This window comes from Dama dama, chromosome 12 (genome assembly GCF_033118175.1).
Source record: "Dama dama isolate Ldn47 chromosome 12, ASM3311817v1, whole genome shotgun sequence".
Lineage (NCBI taxonomy): Eukaryota > Metazoa > Chordata > Mammalia > Artiodactyla > Cervidae > Dama > Dama dama.
Genome location: NC_083692.1, coordinates 37,624,361 through 37,644,402, shown reverse-complemented (window position 1 = coordinate 37,644,402; position 20,042 = coordinate 37,624,361). Strand labels below are relative to the sequence as shown.

At 55.4% G+C, this 20,042-nt stretch overlaps 1 protein-coding gene across 5 annotated transcripts; it reads left to right on the top strand.

Moving 5' to 3' along the window:
- Window positions 1-19,522, top strand: LOC133066212 (dual oxidase 2). 5 transcript variants are annotated; one of them, XM_061157040.1, is made up of 34 exons: window positions 1-79; window positions 446-522; window positions 771-860; window positions 1,118-1,282; window positions 1,880-2,067; window positions 2,206-2,407; window positions 2,512-2,678; window positions 3,042-3,102; window positions 3,237-3,333; window positions 3,782-3,872; window positions 4,149-4,251; window positions 4,683-4,846; window positions 5,376-5,551; window positions 5,773-5,891; window positions 6,257-6,394; window positions 6,617-6,730; window positions 6,920-7,122; window positions 7,420-7,605; window positions 8,978-9,203; window positions 9,283-9,376; window positions 11,250-11,425; window positions 11,937-12,006; window positions 12,434-12,517; window positions 13,054-13,232; window positions 13,371-13,601; window positions 13,782-13,881; window positions 14,590-14,639; window positions 14,926-15,053; window positions 15,307-15,460; window positions 16,703-16,935; window positions 17,156-17,314; window positions 17,458-17,613; window positions 17,723-17,851; window positions 18,137-19,522. In XM_061157040.1, exons 1-34 carry the CDS (start codon window positions 66-68, stop codon window positions 18,257-18,259), a joined length of 4,647 nt encoding a protein of 1,548 aa, XP_061013023.1. In that variant the 5' UTR covers window positions 1-65; the 3' UTR covers window positions 18,260-19,522. The 5 variants fall into 5 exon arrangements, 4 of the variants coding, with proteins under 4 accessions (XP_061013023.1, XP_061013024.1, XP_061013025.1 ...); XM_061157041.1 differs by lacking the exon at window positions 12,434-12,517; XM_061157042.1 differs by lacking the exons at window positions 4,149-4,251; window positions 4,683-4,846 and having other exon boundaries at window positions 18,137-19,521.
- Window positions 19,523-20,042: the final 520 nt, after the last annotated feature.

Genomic DNA, 20,042 nt, shown 5'->3' with positions numbered 1-20,042 from the left:
TCCAGATGCTCACATCTGGCGCTGGTCTAGCCTAAGTGGAACGTCTGCACAGCCGGCCTCAGAGGATGCAGAGAGGAGGGTGAGAGTGAAGCCGGGGGAGGCTGAGGATCTGCGGAGCTGGGGAGGGAGGGAGGCAGGGAGCAGAGCAGAGAGGCAAAGATTCCAAGAAAAAGACTTCTGACCCGGACGGGGTCCCTAAGCCAGAGGTTGGACGGGTACATGGGACTTGATCTTCCCATCCCTCAGTGTCCATGAACAAGTATTCACTGAGGGATATGCGAGGCTTGTGCCCTTTAAAGGGTGCCCTGTAGGTGTGGGTCCTTGGCGAGACTTCTAAAAGCTTCGCTCCAGAAATGGGGGTGGACACAGCTCGCGCCAACTGTCGGCGGTGGGGGAGGCTGGCTCTGTATTCCTCATGTACCACCTCCCACCCCGCTGGTCGCAGGGTCAACATGCTCCGCGCAAGGCCAGAGGTACTGGTGCTCCTGGGAGTTCTGCTGACTCTACTCCTGGATCCAACGGGTAAGTACCAGGCGCTAGTTCCCTTAGGAGTTGGGCAAGGGACTGGTGCAGGCAAGAGGCTTCCTGGGGCTGGAAGATGGGGTGAGATCGCTGCGCGGCTCAGCGAGATGGGAAACTTCCCCGCGCGAGCATCGCCAGTTGGGTCGGGTTGGGGGCCCTCGGCTGGTTGGAGACGCAGACCGAGGCCATCGGGTCCCCCAGGGGTCGTAAGGAAGCTAGCAATGAGCGGACCACTCTCTGACCCACAGGTGGCCAGGACTCACTCTCACTGACCTGGGAAGTGCAGCGCTATGACGGCTGGTTCAACAACCTGAGGCACCACGAGCGTGGCGCTGCGGGTGCGTCCTGCGGCCTGGGGTGGGGAACGGCTAGTGGAAGGCAGAGGTGAGGGAGACCCTGCGCGGAGAAGCTGGCAGGGAGGGAGCGCGCCAGACAGCCGCCCCGCTGCCTGCGCGGCCAGCTCCTATACACACCTGAAGACTGAAGAAGGGGTCTCGTCGGTGGGAGTGGGGGTTGGAGGGAGGTGTAGGGCGAGGTTCAAAGGCTTGTTGGGAACGGCGTGCTCTGACAGAGCCCGGCTCCCTGCTTCGCACAGGCTCCCGACTGCAGCGCCTTGTACCAGCCAACTACGCGGATGGCGTGTATCAGGCTCTCGGGGAGCCGCTGCTGCCCAACCCGCGCCGACTCAGCAACGCCACCACGCAGGGAAGAGCCGGGAGGCCGTCCGGCCGCAATCGCACGGTCCTGGGGGTCTTCTTCGGTGAGGGCAGATGGGAGAACAGTTCCGGTGAGGGTTGACCAGGCGCTTAGCTCAGCGCCTAGGGAGAGGGGCCCTGAGGCCGCTCTGCAAGTCCACAGGACACCGATCCACGTCCTTCCAACCACGTCCTCACAGCCCCCCAACCCATCCCCTCAGGCTACACTTGGAGCCTTTGTTCGTCTTGGACGGATTTGAGGGTGTTAACCAGCGGGTATTTTGCTCTCCTAATCTTTCTCTTACCCTTACTCCAAACCCAGGAGTGCCACTAGCCTTCCCTGTAGCTCCTTGGAGCTAGGTCCCCTGCCGCCCCTCTCCTCTCATTGTGAGGGTTAACTTCTTTACCCCCGGAGAGGGAGAGGGAAGCACGATCTGTTAGGAGATGGGGACTGGCTCCAGGGAGCCCTTACATTTATTGTATTATTTTGATTCTCACCACGACGTGATGGGGGTGGGCGAGGAGGGTACTATAAACCCACTTTACAGTTTAGAAGAAAGTTTTAGAGCTCGTGGCGCTGCGCTTGAATTGGAACATCTGACTTTAGGCTCCCTGGCGGTGGGGAATAGCGATTCTTACCAGATTGAACCCCACGCCCGCAGGCTACCACGTGCTGTCGGACCTGGTGAGCGTGGAAAAGTCTGGCTGCCCAGCCGAGTTTCTCAACATCCACATCCCGCCCGGAGATCCCGTGTTCGACCGCGACCGGAGCGGGGACGTGGTCCTGCCCTTCCAGAGGAGTCGCTGGGACCCCGAGACCGGACAGAGCCCCAGCAACCCCCGGGACCTGGTGAGCGCAGCAGGCGGGGATGGGGGGCTGGCGGGACCCGAGGCAACCGCGCCGCACCCACGACACCCGCGGGCCCTCAGCCCTCCCGGACCCGCCTGGCCGCCGGACCCCCGGCTCAGCCTCCCGCCGTCCCCGCAGACCAACGAGGTGACCGGCTGGCTGGACGGCAGCGCCATCTATGGATCCTCGCACTCCTGGAGCGACGAGCTGCGGAGCTTCTCCGGGGGGCAGCTGGCGTCGGGGCCCGACCCCGCCTTCCCGCGGGCCGCGCAGGCCCCGCTGCTCATGTGGACACCGCCGGATCCCACCACGGGCCGCCGCGGGCCGCGGGGGCTGTACGGTGAGGCGGCGGGGGCCCGAGGAGGTGCGGGCGGGGGCCGGCGAGGGCCGCCCGGCGGTCCAGCCCGAGCTCATCTCCTCCCTGCGTTCCCGCGGCGCGTGCAGCCTTCGGGGCCGAGCGAGGGAACCGCGAGCCCTTCCTGCAGGCGCTGGGTCTGCTCTGGTTCCGTTATCACAACCTGTGGGCGCAGAGGCTGGCCCGCCGGCATCCGCTCTGGGGGGACGAGGAGCTGTTTCAGCACGCGCGCAAGAGGGTCATCGCCACCTACCAGGTGGGTCCCCCACGGCCTGATCCCCGGGAGACTCCAGAGCCCTCGGTCCTGGACGACCCCGCCAGAAACACCCCCTCTCCAGAGAGCTGCCGTCTAGGAAAAGCCCCTGAGGGTGATAAGCAGGCAAAGCGCTACTCACGCAGGAGGTTTTCCAGTCATTATCATTTCGCAGCCCGCTCCCCACCCGCTTGCCCTGGTTGCTTGTGGGGAACAGGAACCTCCGCACCTCTTCTGTCTGAGAGTCTCTCCCGTGACTGCCCTTGCCTGGTCCTCATCTCCCACCTAAGCCTTCCTTGAGCTCAGATCTCTCGTGGCCTGGCTGTTACAGCGCTGGCCTCCCCTTTCCCCTCTCTTGACCCTCAGAACATCGCCATGTATGAGTGGCTGCCCAGCTTCCTGCAGCAAACACCTCCAAATTACACAGGTGAGGAACACTTGGGTTGAGGGGCTTGAGGAGGGGGGTAATTAAGATCCATAGGACAAAGAAGACTGATAGCTTCGTGTGATGATAGTATGTGAGGGTAAGGAGCCTGTTTTTCTCATTACCCTTGTGGACAGAGTATCGCCCTTTCCTGGACCCCAGCATCTCCCCAGAGTTTCTGGCTGCCTCTGAGCAGTTCTTCTCCACCATGGTGCCCCCTGGCGTCTATATGAGGTGAGGGAGGGTCTGGCTGAGCAGCACACTGGCAGAGGTGAAGATTCAGTGGCCTTGGGGCCCCGGGACCTTTCATATACCCCACCCCCACAGTTTCATGGGGAAAGAGAAGCAGAATTTGGTACCCTGAAACAGAACCCTGGGGTAGGAGTCCAGTCTTAACAGGGAGGTTTCCTCATTTCCTCCTAACAGCTGAACTTCTGTTGCTGAGAGCAGGATTTGTCCAGCAGCTGTGTCACTCTCTTCCCTCCTTCCCTTCCTACCCTGTGTGGACAAAGAGCAACCTCTACTTTCAGTCCATGCTGATTGTCAAATCCCTGCCGCAGTCAAGGAAGTTCAGAGGACACCCCTTAGTACTCACCAAATGCCCTCTGAATGCCTCACCCCACATCAGCCCCACCCCAGCCTCCTTGAATTCTTTTACTGCATCCTTGATTCCCCATTTCAGAAATGCCAGCTGTCATTTCCAGATGGTCCTGAACGAGGGTTTTGGCAGCTCCCCAGCTCTCAGAGTCTGCAACAGCTACTGGATTCGGGAGGTCAGCCTGGGGTCAGGGACAAGGGAAGGTGGATCAAAGTCAGTCTTGTCACACAGGCTGGGAAAAGCAACAATTCCAGTTCACAGGTGTTGCTGCCTCAGGGTGGTGGGAGATGAAGGTAGAGTGATCAGAAAATTATCTGGGGACAGCAGTTCAACAGGGTCTAGGACTGGCCCAGGGCCCTTTGTCCTGGGGTGCTGCAGTGGTCTGGGTGAGAGGGACCCCGCTCTGGGGAGGAGCCTGAGGACCGACCTTGAGTGTGCTGTTTCTTTCTAGAATCCCAATCTGAACAGCGCTCAGGCAGTGAATCAGCTGCTGCTAGGAATGGCCTCTCAGATCTCAGAGCTGGAGGACAGTACTGTGGTGGAAGATCTGAGGGGTAAGCCCTGGAAGAAGAGGGGATGAGGGCCCAGAGGTCTGTGAGCCTGGGGACCCTTCTGGGTAGTCAGCAGGTAGGCCTAGGGTGCCTACAGTGTAGGAACACACACACAGCAAACAGCCATTAGAAAAAATTAGAGGAAAATAACTATTCTAAACTACCTACATCTGAGTATGTGGGGGGTGCCACAATCTCGGGCACTTAGGTCTCTAAAAGTTTTTGTCCAGCTCCATCCTGAGGTTAAGGAGGTGGGACAGTGACTAGAACCTGAGTCTTAGGGGAGGAGTTTTGCCAGAAAAATTGCCCCTGGTCACACATGGTGACATTGACATGTGCTGGATATGGGTGATGCCAACAGCCCAATTCAAGGCTGCTGGGTAAAGAAGGGTTAGGGGGACTGAGCCTAGAGCCGGGTCCTCTCTCCTCCTTAGATTACTGGCCTGGCCCTGGCAAGTTCTCTCGCACTGACTACGTGGCCAGCAGCATCCAACGTGGCCGAGATATGGGGCTGCCCAGCTATAGCCAAGCTCTGCAGGCCTTGGGGCTGACGACCCCGAGGAACTGGAGTGACCTCAACCCCAAGGTGGACCCTCAGGTCAGAAATAGTGATGATAATAATGGCAACTAAAGCTTTCTTGAGGTGACACTAAGTCCTTTACATGTGTAACACATTTAATCTGTGTGAAGAACGTTATAGAGTAGACACCATCATTGTCCCCATTTTACTGATGACATAATTGTTAAGTCCGTCTCAGAGGCAGGACTCAAATTCAGACATCTGATTCCAGAGTATCCTCACTGCTACTCTGTCCATTTCTGCAGGGTGAGCCCTGGGTGGGGAGCCATTGTCGTATTCCTGCAGGGTCTCTCCCCATGAGATGGGTGACCCTGAAGCTGCTGGTCACTGGAGACAGGCAGTCTGGGTGGTGACACAGTGGTCCTCCCACCAGACTTGTCACCACCTGAGGGGGCTGCCTAGAAAGAGGAGACTCCCTCAGGGCTGAGCAGCAAGCCAGGCCGCAGATGGGGTCCCATGTTTGAGGGATGGAGCAGTAGTGGCCGCCCTCCCAACACAAAACCACACACGTATACTCACACACCCCTCACCTCCTGTGGTGCCCCAGGTGCTGGAGGCCACGGCAACCCTGTACAACCAGGACCTGTCCCGGCTGGAGTTACTCCCCGGGGGGCTCCTGGAGAGCCACGGGGACCCTGGACCCCTCTTCAGCACCATCGTCCTTGATCAGTTTGTGCGACTGCGCGATGGTGACCGATACTGGTTTGAGAACAGCAGGAATGGGTAAGGCCTGCCTGACTCCCACCTCAGACTCTATCTCGGCCTGGACCCCAGACTCTCTGCCTGTGAATGGCCCCCATGGGCCCTTGACTCCCAGCTGGCCCACAACTCTCTTCCCCAACCCCTCTGGGTCTATTTTTCTCATCTGGGTCCCCAGGCCCGAGTTTGCTGGAGACCTGTGACCCCTTCTCATCCCAAACAATTCCTGGCTTTCCCAAACTTAGGCTCTTCTCTCCAGAGGAAATTGCAGAAATTAGAAGCACCACTCTTCGGGACGTGCTGGTGGCTGTTACCAATGTGGACCCTGACACCCTGCAGCCCAATGTCTTTATTTGGCAGAATGGTGGGTGGCCTGGGAGAGCACAAGCAATGGTGGCAGAAAAGGGGCAGAGGTTGTGTGTGGGGGGGTCCCTTGGTGTTGTCTCAGGGGCTAGGCACCAGGCAGTTCCCTCTGTGTTGGTCTGGGAGGCCTGCATTAGGTACCTCCCCCAGTAGAGACCAGACTGATTTGCAGGCTGCACCCTGTGGTCGGGTTGGGGTGGATGCTGAGAGGTGGGATGTGGAAGACGAACTTTGGAGAGGAACAAGTTCCAGGGAGGTGGGTCTGGGAGGGAGCGGTACCTGGCCCTTTGCAGGAGAAGAGGGGAAGGATGCCTGGCTAAGGAGTGGGATGCTCAGGCCTTGAGACCTTCTGTGCCTTTCCCGCAGGTGCACCCTGCCCTCAGCCCCGACAGCTCACAATCAAAGACCTGCCCCCCTGTGTGCCCCTGACCGAGATTCATTACTTCGAGGGCAGTGGCCCTGGTTTTGGCATCACCATCGTGGCTTTGTGCTGTCTTCCACTTGGTAAGCTCTTCAGCCCTCTCACCCATGTCTCTTCTCTCAGTTACCCTCCTCTCCACGGACTGTCCCCACCCCTTGTTACTGACTGACCTGTAGGGTTCAGTCCTGAGTTCATTTGAAGCCAGCCTCAGGGGGCCTTAGGAAGGGAGGGGCAGCAGCCAAGGCCTTGGTGAACCCACAGGTGAGGGGCTCCTCTCCCCACTGGCTCCTTCTGACCCCCTTCAGTGAGCCTGCTTATCTCCGGGGTGGTGGCCTATTTCCGGGGCCGAGAGCGCAAGAAGCTCCAAAGGAAACGCAAAGAGAGTGTGAAGAAGGAACCAGCCAGTGATGGAGTGTCAGGTGAGATGGGGCCAAGGGGAGGGAAGGGGGAAGAGAACCGAAGGCGTGGGGTGCTGTGAAAGAACCAGCTTACAGATGTGGGGAGAAAGCCAGGCTTCGGGGTGCCGGCTCAGACTGGAACTGGCCTGAGGGCCGCGGCCTGGGGAGCTCTGCTGAAACGCTCTGCTCTGCCTGTCATCCCTTCCCTAGCAATGGAGTGGCCGGGCCCCCGGGAGAGGAGCTATCCAGTCACCATCCAGCTGCTCCCAGACCAGCGGCTGCAGGTTGTGGACCGGCGGCTCTCTGTGCTCCGCACCATCCAGCTGCAGCCCCCACAAAAGGTCAACCTCATCCTGTCCAGCAACCGTGGATGCCGCGCCCTGCTGCTTAAGATCCCCAAGGAGTATGATCTGGTATGGCCCAGCCAGCCTCCCCAGCCTGGGCTGCCCTCGCCCATTTCCCTTCTCATGGCGAGTCCTCTCAGGTCACCCCGTCCTCAGCTACAGGGCTCGTCTGTGAGGGCTGACACTGGGAGGAGGCACTTCTTTCCGAGGTCCCCACCCAACTCTCCCTCTGACCCCCTTGGGCCACTCACCTGGCCCTAGCCGGGTTGGAATGGGGGCCTTTTAGTTTCCTTCCCCCAATCCAAGGACCTCTGAGGGGAGGCTGAGCCAGAAGCTTGAGCACTGGCATGGCCTTCCTTCTGCCAGGTGCTGCTGTTTAACTCCCAGGAGGAGCGGGGCGCCTTCGTGCAGCATCTGCGGGGCTTCTGTGAGAATTGGGCTCTGGGCCTGGACGTGGCTGAGATGAAAGAGTATGAGCTGTTCAGGAAAGCTGTGACCAAAGAGCAGCGGGAACGCATCCTGGAGGTTTTCTTCAGACACCTTTTTGCCCAGGTGCTATGACCAGGCCTTTTGGAGGCAGAAGGGGCCCAGGGGTAGGAGGGAACCTGGGCTGGACAATACCCTATCTAGGGTGAACTGAGCTTCTGTCCTGCGGGCTGGAAACAGACAGCCCCAGTGGAACCCAGGTTTTGCTACTCACTAGGGCATCACCTTGGAGAAGGCAATGGCAACCCACTCCAGTACTCTTGCCTGGAGAATCCCATGGATGGAGGAGCCTGGTAGGCTGCAATCCATGGGGTCGCTAAGAGTCGGACATGACTGAGCGACTTCACTTTCACCTTTCACTTTCATGCGTTGGAGAAGGAAATGGCAACCCACTCCAGTAATTTTGCCTGGAGAATCCCAGGGACAGAGGAGCCTGTTGGGCTGCTGTCTATGGGGTCGCACAGAGTCGGACACAACTGACATGACTTAGCAGGGCATCACCTTAGGCAAATTACATCACCTCTGCTCTGTTTTCAGTTTCCTCATCTATAAAAGAGTGATTAAAATAGGATCCATCCCCTTGAGTTATGAGGATTCAGGGAGATAGTCAACGTTTGTGGTCTTCGAAGTGTGCTCCCTGGACCAACAGTAACAGCCTCATCTGGGAATTTGTTAGAAACTCAAGTCCTCAGGCCCTTCCCCCAGATCTAGAAAATCAGGAACTCTGAAGCTAGGACCCACAAGCCCTCCAGAGGATTCTGATTCACTCTAAAGTTTGATAAACATTGTTCTATGTACAATGTATTTAGCCCAAGTGCTTGGTACATGATTGCATTTAATGCATGGAAGTTACATAGGTGGGCTTCCTTGGTGGCTCAACGGCAAAGAATCTACCTGCCAATGCAGGAGATGCAGGTTCAATCCCTGGGTCAGGAAAATCCCCTGGAGAAGGAAATGACAACCCACTGCAGTATTCTTGCCTGGAAAATCCCATGGACAGAGGAGCCTGGTGGACTACAGTCCATGGGGTCGCAAAAGTGTTAGACATGACTTAGCCACCAAACAACAATAATAAGTTACATGTATGTGACTTTTAAAATCAGGCACGTGGCATCCCTGTCTGAACTGACAAAAGAGCATATCTTTAGCCCCTTCCTGCCTATCCATTCATGTCTGCTGCAGTTTCTGTCACCGGTGCAGGCTCTTTCACTTTGCATTCCCAAACACTGTCCCTCCTTGCTCCCACCCCATCCCCTGCTACAGTCTCCCCTCTGCAGGAGAGCAGAAGCCCAAGTCAGAAATTTGTCTAATGACCATGAACAACCAGCAGGGTTCACCTTTCTGATCCAGACTTCGGGAGGTGAGAAGGGTCACTGAACTGCTTCCAGCTCAGGCCTCAACTCTTCCTCTCCCTCCCTCTGCTGCTGTCCAAGTACAGGTGCTAGACATCAACCAGGTGGATGCAGGGACCCTGCTCCTGGACTCATCGCAAAAGGTGCGGGAGGCCCTGACGTGTGAGCTGAGCCGGGCTGAGTTTGCCGAGTCCCTGGGCCTCAAGCCCCAGGACATGTTTGTGGAGTCCATGTTTTCTCTGGCTGACAAGGATGGCAATGGGTACCTGTCCTTCCGGGAGTTCCTGGACGTCCTGGTGGTCTTCATGAAAGGTGAGGGGATGGTGGACCATCCCAGGCGCCAGGTGTCTTTGAGCAGAGAGGTGACCGGGGTCCCCCTGTCTCTTCCCAGGCTCCCCGGAGGACAAGTCCCGTCTGATGTTCACCATGTATGACCTTGATGGCAATGGCTTCCTCTCCAAGGACGAATTCTTCACCATGATGCGGTATGGGGTGGGCCCCTCCAGTCCTGAGACGTCCTGGTATTTTAAACAGGAAAACAGGTCAGGTCAGAGGAGGGTAGGTGAGGAGGTTATGTGGCCATCTGCATTGAGAGGTGGCCTAGATACTGCATCCTAGACACCCAGAGCATCCAGCTTCAAAGTTTATCTGGCCAGGCCCCTGCCCCCAGAAGGGTCTGTTTCTTCAGCGAACACCAGCCAGAAAATTCTCCCAAGTGAAAAAACACAAGCAACATCAATAAGACCAGTAACAAAGCCAACCAACCTCTTTTGGGTGCTGTCAAGTCTTTGCTAACTCTTCTTCTTTTTTAAAAATTGTTTTTTATTTTGGTTGCACTGGGTTTTGTTGCTATATGTGGGCTTTCTCTAGTTGTGGCGAGCAGAGGCTACACTCTTGTTGTGGAGTGCAGGCTCTAGACAAGTGGGCTTGGTACTTGTGGCACACCAGCTTTAGTTGCCCCAAGTCATGTGGGGCATTCCTGGACCAGGGATTGAACCCATGTCCCCTGCACTGGCAGGTGGATTCTTATCCACTGGACCACCAGGGAAGTCAGGTCTTGGCTGACTCTTCTAAGGCTGTGCTTTACACAGTGAGATCATGAATCCTGGAGGACAGATGCCCTTGGTCACTGCCGATGTTAATCACCAGGACAAGCAGGAGGAGAAAAACGGAATGTTGTTCTATATTTCAACCCTTCTTCTCTTCCTGCTTCTTAAGCCATTTCTGGTTGTGGTGTGCCAATGAAGACCAATTTTGGGCTCATAGACATCTTATTCCTGAAGACAGTGCTCCAGTAACACAGCTTCCTGCAGCTCTACAAGGACAGGGTTCATATCTCATCCACCTCCTCTGCACTGTGATAGGCACATAGCAGGCATTTGATGCATAGGCAACTGAATCAGATGAGACAAATGAGCAAATGAATAAGCAGAATGCACAAAACAGCTCAGATCCTTTTAACTTTCATATCCCTGCAAACCTTACTCATTGGTTTCAGTGATCCCCTTCACTGCCACCTCTTTTGCAGGCCAGATACAACAACTGGACGTGGGCTTCTGAAAGGGCTAGGGTGAAGTGGATTGCAGTTGTCCCTCACTGGGTGTGCTGCTGCAGGACCCTCTGGGAGAGGGTTTCTGCCCCTGGGGGCTAAGCTCCCACCTCCTCATCCTATACTCTGCGTGGCTCTGGGTCAGTCTCACCCTGAGCAAGTGGGATGATGTATTTTTAAAAAATGTGATGGCAGTTGTTTGCTGTGCCATGCAGGCAAAGCTCTTTTTCTGTTGGACTCAACACAAGTGTGCGTGTGTGTTTGCTTTTGTCCCAAAGCGCACCTAAGATAAAAGTATGGCCACTGTAGGTGCTGTCTCATTGGGTGTAGAGACACTTCTGCCTGTGCCCCGGGGTGTTGGCACAAGGAAGCAGAAGCCATTGCGGCTACATCTCCTCCCCCAGCTCCCGACTGTCTGTGCCCCCACTCGACCATGAATGGGGTGCCCGGCGGAGGTGTGGGAGGTATCAACACGAGAGAGGCTGCCACTCGAGTGGGCCATGGCCCACCTGGACACGTCCCTACACTCAGTGGACATTTATCCCAGCTGTAGATGCCCCCTGTTTGAGGGCTGCTTTCTCTAACTGGTCAAGGTCACTTTCAATTTTGTTCTGCCTTTTGGGCCGTGGCCACCCCACCCAGCTTAGCGTCAGCAGCAGGCTGGATGAACACCTTCTCGGTGCCACTTCCTGGGTCACTGGTAACCACACTAGATAGTCTGGGGCCTGCCCCACCCAGCACCTGCCTGAACCTGACCTGGCCAGGTGACAGGCTGCTTTCTTCTCGGGTTCCCCCCACCCCCAACCCAGGTCCTTCATTGAGATCTCCAACAACTGCCTGACCAAGGCCCAGCTGGCTGAGGTGGTGGAGTCCATGTTCCAGGAGTCAGGCTTCCAGGACAAGCAGGAGCTGACGTGGGAGGACTTCCACTTCATGCTGCGGGACCATGACAGCGAGCTCCGCCGAACACAGCTCTGTGTCAGAGGTGTGTGAGTCTGGAAGGTGTCATGGATGGGCGCATCTTCAAAATGCAAGTTCCTGGTGCATAGCACCCAGGTCTTACTTCTCTCTTAGTCCTTGGTGCCTAGAACAGTCAGGCATGTGTAATCAAGGGTGTAGCCTACAGTTGTGCAATTTGTACACAAAGATGCCCACGGAGGGGTCAGGGCAGGCAGAAATCTAGCCTACATGCTGCATATCAACCATGCACATTGATCTGGGGTAAGCCTGGCCAGAGGACGAACCCCCATTTTCTCTATACAGAGAATCTGCAAGGCTGCATCTACCTGGAGGGGGGACCCTTTTCCTAATTGCATGAAGTTGCCACATTGTCTAGCAGCAGCCACCCTGTGTGGGTGCTCGGTGTGGGCGATGTGGGGAGCAAGGCTGGAGAGGATGTGGGGATGTGACCAAGTCACTGCCCGGCAGCCATCCTAGGACAGTCACCTCCCCACACTCTTGGGGAAGCCTGTCCAGCTTCTTGTTCTCCTCTCCAGGTGTTGGAGACATTTTTAAACCAAACATCAGCTCTCGAGTGTCATTCATCACTCGGACTTCTGGGGAACGGTGAGTAGGAATGGGGCATGGGGAGGTGTCCTGACTGGATCCCCTGCAGAGAAATGAAGCAAGTAGGGCTGGGGAGATCAGCCCCTGGACCAGACATTTGCCCTCTGAAAGTAGCTCTTAACACACGGTTGTTCTGAGTCTGTATTCCGGCTGCCTCACACACACACCCACATACCCACTACTGTTCAGGAACCTGGCTCTCTCTCTGCCCCTCCAGGGCACAATCATCACACAGAACAGATGACCTGACCATATCCATTCCTTTGGTCCTGCCTTCTGCTAGACTCCTCTCTGATCAGTTTTATGGGCAGGTTCTGTGAACAGAAATGAATCCCAGGATCTACCCCCTCCCAGCCCACCCCCAACCCTGGCAGTTCTTCTGCCTGGAAAGACAAGGGCAGCATGAGCCCCATTTTTCTTTCCTCAGTTCTTGCCCTCAGGGAGTGGGGTTCCCTGCCTCTAAAGCTCCGGAGTTGGGAGGCCCTGAGCTGAAGAAGAGGTTTGGCAAAAAGTGAGTGTTTCCCAGACCTTTGATCCATGGAGACACAGGGAGAAGTCTTGGAGTCTTGGTCTGCCCACCTCCACCCACAAGAGACTGTCCTGAGACTCGTTCTACATGTCCCTGACCTGGCTGGCAGGCTGTTGAGTCGAATGACTCCTTAACCTCTTCCAACTTCTGCACCCTACTCTTCAGGCCAGGGGCCTGCCACTCCATGCAACATCAAGATGGCAGGGAGGGGTCCCCTGGCTCCTGCCTGCTTTGGGCACAGCAGTGAGGCCTGGGCAGAGAGCAGGAAGAGGGACGGACAGGGCAGATAGGAGGAAGTGGAGATGGAGTAGTGGGGAGATGGAAGAGTGGGTGGACAGGGCAAGTCATGATGAGTGGTAACAGCTTGGGAGAGTGGAAGTCACCCCCCAAAAGCTTTTTCTTTCATCTATTGTGGCCCATCCTGACCGCTGCCAGAGCACCAGGTCTCCTTCATAGGTTGGCACTTAGGGGAGGCCAGGGTGCCCTGACCTCAGGCCACCTGCCTCCCACTGCTGCAGGGCAGGGGTGCCCCCTCCCCGGCTGTACACGGAGGCGCTGCAGGAGAAGATGCAGCGGGGCTTCCTGGCTCAGAAGCTGCAGCAGTACAAGCGCTTCGTGGAGAACTACCGGCGGCACATCGTGTGCGTGGCTGTCTTCTCGGCCATCTGTGCCGGACTGTTTGTGGAGCGTGCTTACTGTAAGACTTTCAAGTTGCAGGAGGGGAGGTGTGAGCGCCTTCTGTGTTTTTCCCAAATCTCAGCATCTGGCCTGGGGGGCCCAGGTGTTCTGACTCAGGCCTCTGTGCTGTGCTGATCCACCCCAACTCTACCCCCAGACTACGCCTTTGCCTCGCCACCCTCGGGCATTGCACAGACCACCTTTGTGGGAATCATCCTGTCGCGGGGCACGGCGGCCAGTGTCTCCTTCATGTTCTCCTACATCCTGCTCACCATGTGCCGCAACCTCATCACCTTCCTGCGAGAGACCTTCCTCAACCACTACGTGCCCTTCGACGCCGCCGTGGACTTCCATCGCTGGATCGCCATGGCCGCCGTGGTCCTGGCCAGTATGTGGCATCTGGGCATGCTTGCCATGGCTGCAGGCCCCTGGCTCTAGCTGTGGGGGAGACAGTGTGAAGACTGGAGCTACTGTACTTCCTTCTCTCCTGCCCATGCCTCCTGTCTCCTCAGGGCTGGAGTTAGGGTTGGCCCTGGGAGGCATCTCTAACGGGATCTGTCTCTTTCAGTTTTGCACAGCGCTGGCCACGTGGTGAATGTCTACATCTTCTCAGTCAGCCCCCTCAGTCTGCTGGCCTGCATCTTTCCCAGCGTCTTTGTGAATGATGGGTCAGTTCTGGGGAGGGCCCCCCTTGGGAATTCTGGGGCAAGCCTAAGAGTACAACAGAAAAGAGGTAGTTGGCCCTAGACTCTCCACTCTCTCACTGAGTGAGGGTGAGAAGTTAGCATCCCGAGGAAGCTGAGAGATGACTTCCTTGGCCTCAGGAAGAAAGCTGGCCATGACTGGCCAGGAAAGGACTTTGGGAGATGAAGTTGGATATTCTTTCCCATATGTACCTGACATACAGCTTGCTTTCTCAGCCTGCCATCCATTCACTGGGCAAACATTTATGGAACATGTCTATGTGTCCATCCCAGAGCTAGAGAGTAAGAATGCCAAACCCAAGATACATGCAGTCGTTCAACAAGTATTTCTTGAGCACTGACTCTGTGCCTGGTATTGTTTGAGCATAGTGATAGAGCATAGAAGTAAGCTCCCTGCCCTCATGGAGCTTACAGAATATGAGCCAGGCACTCAAGAAAGCAAAGGTTAGCTGCAGTAGGAGAATTCAAGATTACACAGGAAGAAGAACTGCTTTGAGATCAGAGAGTAGAACACAGGAGGCTGGGGCCCATGTTCTTTGGAAGGATCCCTGGTCGTCTGGGTAGAAGTCCAGGAACCTCTGTATTCAAGGCCATCAGGAACAGAGTCACATTGCAACAGTGGTGGAGCTCTTCCTGCCCCAGCCTGAGGTTCTGGGTATCTTTGTCCTACAGGTCCAAGCTTCCCCAGAAGTTCTACTGGTGGTTCTTCCAGACAGTCCCAGGTAAAGATTAGATGGTATGTGGAGTCTGGGGGCTCTGTCTGAGGACTTCTGATTTTGTCCTCATCTTCCCATGAATATGCACTTGTCTATAGTGTTGACAGTTTCCATTTGCAGGCTCCAGGAGAAGCCTTATTTCCAGCTTCTTTGGTTAAGCTGTTCTGGGAGCCAGGGAGGAATGAAGGAGGCCAAGGAAGGAGGGCAGAATGGGGACATGCTCTCTGCTACTCTCAGCCCAGGCTGAGGCCCTGAGACCAGGACTGTCTGACCCTGTCCCCGCTGCCCCCAGGTATGACAGGGGTGCTCCTGCTCCTGGTTCTTGCCATCATGTACGTCTTTGCTTCCCACCACTTCCGACGCCGCAGCTTCCGGGGCTTCTGGTTGACCCACCACCTCTACATCCTGCTCTACGTGCTGGTGAGGGACTTCTCTGGCAGGGCCAGGCCACAGGGCAGAGATGAGCATCATGATGTGGGGAGGGAGCAGGCTGAATTGGACTCAAGGGCTTAGACTGAGGCCCTGAGATCTGAGGCCACAGTCTGTGGAGCTGTGCCAGCCCCACGCACTCAGCCCAGGCCCAGGGCCTGGGCCGGAAGCATCTGGGTAAGGTGGGTGCGGAAAGGGGGCTGGCCAGCTGGGTCTGAGCTGTACTAACTGGCCATGTCTCCAGCTCATCATCCACGGCAGCTTTGCCCTGATCCAGCTGCCCCGTTTCCACATCTACTTCCTGGTCCCAGCACTTATCTACATGGGGGACAAGCTGGTGAGCCTGAGCCGGAAGAAGGTGGAGATCGGCGTGGTGAAGGCGCAGCTGCTGCCTTCAGGTACCAAGCTGGCCTGACCTCGGGTGGGGAGCATGGGAGGTCAACTCATGGGATGTGGGGAGACAGCTCCCCAGGTCTCCTCACCCCATTGTTGTTTCTGAGACCCTCTGAGGAGCCCTATGGCTTTCCTGGTGGAACTGCAGCCCCCAAGAAGGTCTGGACTTAGTTTCCAGGGCTTGCACAAAATGGGAGGAGACTATGAGAAGAGCCAGCTGAAAGGCATTCAAAGGGGTTTAAACACTGAAGGGCGAGAAAGACCAGTACGTGTGTGGCCTGGGAACAGGGCAGGGAACTGAACATCCTTCTCCCATTTCTTCACTCGGAAAAACCCCTCTTCAGAGACAGACAAATGGCCCAGACCACAAGAGTCTGTTGAGAGCCAGTGCTGGCCAGAGTGGGGATTCACATCACTGTAGAGGATAGTGGAGGATATTTAAGGGTTGTGGGGCTGGCTGACCCTCAGAACTCACATTGTAAGAAAGTTAACCTCGTTCAACTTTATATCAATCAAGATTGCTTAAGAGCAAAGTCTCAGCATGGTCTTCGCATGCCTTTTGCACCCTCCAGTACTTGCGAATCTCCTTTTTCCACAAAGAAAGAACAATCCTGAGGCTCAACTGTGGTCAGGCAACAAACAGGACCCAGCTAAAACATGATAAAATGTGGTACTTTCTATTTAGAGCATATAACACTTAGACATGTAGGGTGGTGGTTAAGAGCTTGGCCTCTAGAGCTAGATAGAGCACATGACACTGGTTTTCCACCTGCCTCAGTGACCTAAATGTTCTTCTCAAGGTAAACTGAGTTGAAAAAATAAGTCAATTTAAAGAAAAACATCAGATAAATGATAATGCAGGAGGACGAGCGCCTAAGTCCCACCACAAAGGTAACGTTCACACAGTGGAAATTTGGTAAACACTGAGGTGGTACTTGGGGAGCCCGAGGTCCCCTGACCTAGTACACTGGTACCCAGGACAGTGGTGTCAGCCTGGGCCCTTAGTGGCAGGAAGCAGCAAAGAGGAGGGGAGGGGCTGGAACAGGGGAGCAGAGAAGCCCAGCTCTTGAGTTACCCAAGAAACAGAGAAAAGGGTCCTTCAACCCCCAACCCAGAAGCCCTACTAGCTCAGATCACGTGACTGCTCCCTGTGCCTGAGGTGTGTGGTGAGGACAGGGTACCTGCTGGTTCTCAGGTACCAGGAACAAGCCCTCTGATTCCTGCCTCTCCCTGCCCACGACCCTCAGGAGTGACCCACCTGGAGTTCCAGCGGCCCCAAGGCTTCGAGTACAAGTCAGGACAGTGGGTGCGGATCGCCTGCCTGGCTCTGGGGACCAACGAGTACCACCCTTTCACGCTGACGTCAGCGCCCCACGAGGAGACGCTTAGCCTGCACATCCGGGCAGTAGGGCCCTGGACCACCCGCCTCAGGGAGATCTACTCACTTCCAACGGGTGACAGCAGTGCCAAATACCCAAAGGTGCCCATCGTTGGGACCACTTTTTGGGGCTCTAGCATTGACGAAAGGTCCCCACCCTTCCTGACCCCAGGATAAGACGCTTCAGCTACCCCAAAGCCAGACTGGGAGAGGGCTGGGGTGCATCAAAGAGACTGGTTCTCCCTGTCCCTCTTCCCCCACATATATAACCTCAGAGCTGGGGAAGGGCCAGGCTCGTCTCATCTTCCTTTTCTGTTGGCAGCTGTACCTCGATGGGCCATTTGGAGAGGGCCATCAGGAGTGGCATAAGTTTGAGGTGTCAGTGCTAGTGGGAGGGGGCATTGGGGTCACCCCCTTTGCCTCCATCCTCAAAGACCTGGTCTTCAAGTCATCCTTGGGGAGCCAAATGCTCTGTAAAAAGGTGAGTGTTTACTCTCTTCCATTCTTGAAAGACATAGGGGCAGAGAGCCTGATTGTGTCCCCACATCACAGCAAAGCAGCAAGATAAAAAGCCCGTGGCTCCTTGAGCTGAGCTGAGTCAGAGCCCTAGTCATGTGTCCCCAGATCTACTTCATCTGGGTGACGCGGACCCAGCGGCAGTTTGAATGGCTGGCTGACATTATCCGGGAGGTGGAGGAGAATGACTGCCAGGACCTGGTGTCCGTGCACATCTACATCACCCAGCTGGCTGAGAAGTTCGACCTCAGGACCACCATGCTGGTGCGTCAGGGCCAGCCAGGGGGCGACTCTGTGGGTGTGTGGGTGGGCAGAGCAAGGCAGGATGGCCAAGGCACTGGCTGTGACCTTCCTCCTCTGCTCCCTCCCCCAGTACATCTGTGAGCGGCACTTCCAGAAGGTGCTGAACCGGAGTTTGTTCACGGGCTTGCGCTCCATCACCCACTTTGGCCGCCCCCCCTTTGAACGCTTCTTCAGTTCTCTGCAGGAGGTCCACCCAAAGGTCAGTCCCACCCCCAACCATCCTTTCCCTGCCAGGACTTTCTGGCCCTTGAAGAGGCTGCAGCTGTGTCCTGAGCAGAGGACCTCAGAATCGGGTCCAGGGTTGGAGGAGGGCTTTAAACCCCACCCCTGCCTCCCCAATTCAAGACTCCTCCTCCTCAGCACCTGAGGTCAATGCCCTGGTCAGTCCAGTCAGGCTTGGGAAGCAGCTCCTGGGGAGTGAGCATCTCAAGGCCACAGGCCTCTCCTCTGCAACCTCTGCTCCCTCCCCCCCAACACTTGATAGGTGCGGAAGATTGGGGTATTCAGCTGCGGCCCTCCAGGAATGACCAAGAATGTAGAGAAGGCCTGTCAGCTCATCAACCAGCAGGACCAGGCCCACTTCGTGCACCACTATGAGAACTTCTGAGCCCACCTTCCCTGGTTCCTGGTCCTTCCATGGACCAGACCTGCCAACAGTTTCTGTCAGAATTCACCTCAAGCCTCAGCCAGAGAGCTGGAAGGGCCTCTCCCTCATTGTCCCATCTGTCCCAGGCTCTGAGAAGTTAGTAGAGACACTTGCAGCTCACACCACAGCAGGCTGTGGCAGATAAAGTGGGGAGGGGATAGTCTCTGCCTCGTGATAACTGAGGTGAAGAGACAACCGTGTTTTTCTCTGCTAGATCCCCATGTCCTTTTCCCTTCCACAAAATCAGTGTAAACTGTTGGTGTTTTCTTGGCCTGGGCATTTGAGGGAGGATGGGGTGGGGGTACCTGGTCTGAAGAGAGGGCTCAAGGGAAAATCTCCTCAGGGCCCAGCTTAGAAGCTGCAGTGTTAAACCTGGCAGCCCAGCTGTCTCAGTTCAGTCTCTGAGGGCTTTTCCCTCCAGCTCTACCCCAAAGCCCTTCCTGCTCCTAGAGGATCAGGAACGCTGAGGAACCACCAGTGATGCCCGTTGCCCTCACCTCTTGGCAGACCCATCTCTTCCTGCTGGAGCAGCCCCTCAGCCCTGGTATCACGGGAGCCCAGCCTCTCTGCCCATCATCCAGAGTCCCCTCTTGGCTCCCCACCTTCACAGGAGTTGGATGACCAGCTGTCCCAGTTTGTCCAGGACTCTCCCAGTCTTAGCACTGAAAGTCTCCTAGGAAACCCCTCAGTTCCAGGCAAATCAGGACAGTCGGTCACCTTCCACAGGAGCCAACCTGGGACATCCCCTCCATACTCTTTAAGACCCTTCCTTTTCCTTCTTCAAGTGGCTCCTTCCTCAAAAGCTAAGCTTTAATTAAAAAAAAATTTTTTTTAGTATAATTTACATATAGTAAAGTGCACAAATCTTAAAGCTACCATGTACAACACGTGTTACTACTACCATCCAGATGAAGATCTAGGACATTTGCATCACCCCAGAAACTTCCCTTGTACCCCTGTCAGTCCACCATCCCCAACCCTTAGTAGCAACCACTGATGTGAATTATTTTATCACCCCAGATTCGTTTGTTCATATTGAATGTATTCTTTTGAAACTGGCTTCTTTCACTCAACACAATGTCTCTGTGATTCACCCATGTTATTGTGTATATCAGTAGTTTGTTCTTTTTTCATGCTGTGTCAAGCTCCATTATAGAGATGTACCACAGTTTGTTTATGGAGTCTTTTGTCGATAGACATTTAGATTGTTTCTACTTTCTGATAATTATGAATAAAACTACTATGAACTTTCTTACGACTAATTGTTTGGTGTACATAATGCACTCATTCCCAAGAGGATATGTATCTCAGAGTGGAATTGCTGGGTCATAGAGTCCTCCAGCCAGTGGGACTTGTGGCAGGGAGAGTTTCAGGCCGTCTCCACATTCCTGCCCCAGGCTTCTCCCCCTGTTGGTTCTATTCTACCTCTTCTGACAGGTCAAATGCCTTGAGGCCCCTACCCTCTGTACTGAAGGAATCTCTGAGAGAACTGGAAGGGCACCAGATCAGGGGCCAAGAGACCTGGACACTATGCTGACTCTGCCTATAAGTAGCTACAGAAGAAAATCCCATAACTTCTCTGAGCCTGTTTACTCATGTATTAAAATGTCTGTGTGGATATTAGGAAGACAGACAGTGATACTGGCCCAGAAAATTAGATAGATGAGGAAATGCATGAGAATATATTGTACAATTGCAGTGGATGATGATCATTAACCTACTTATCTCCTAACAGCATCAGACC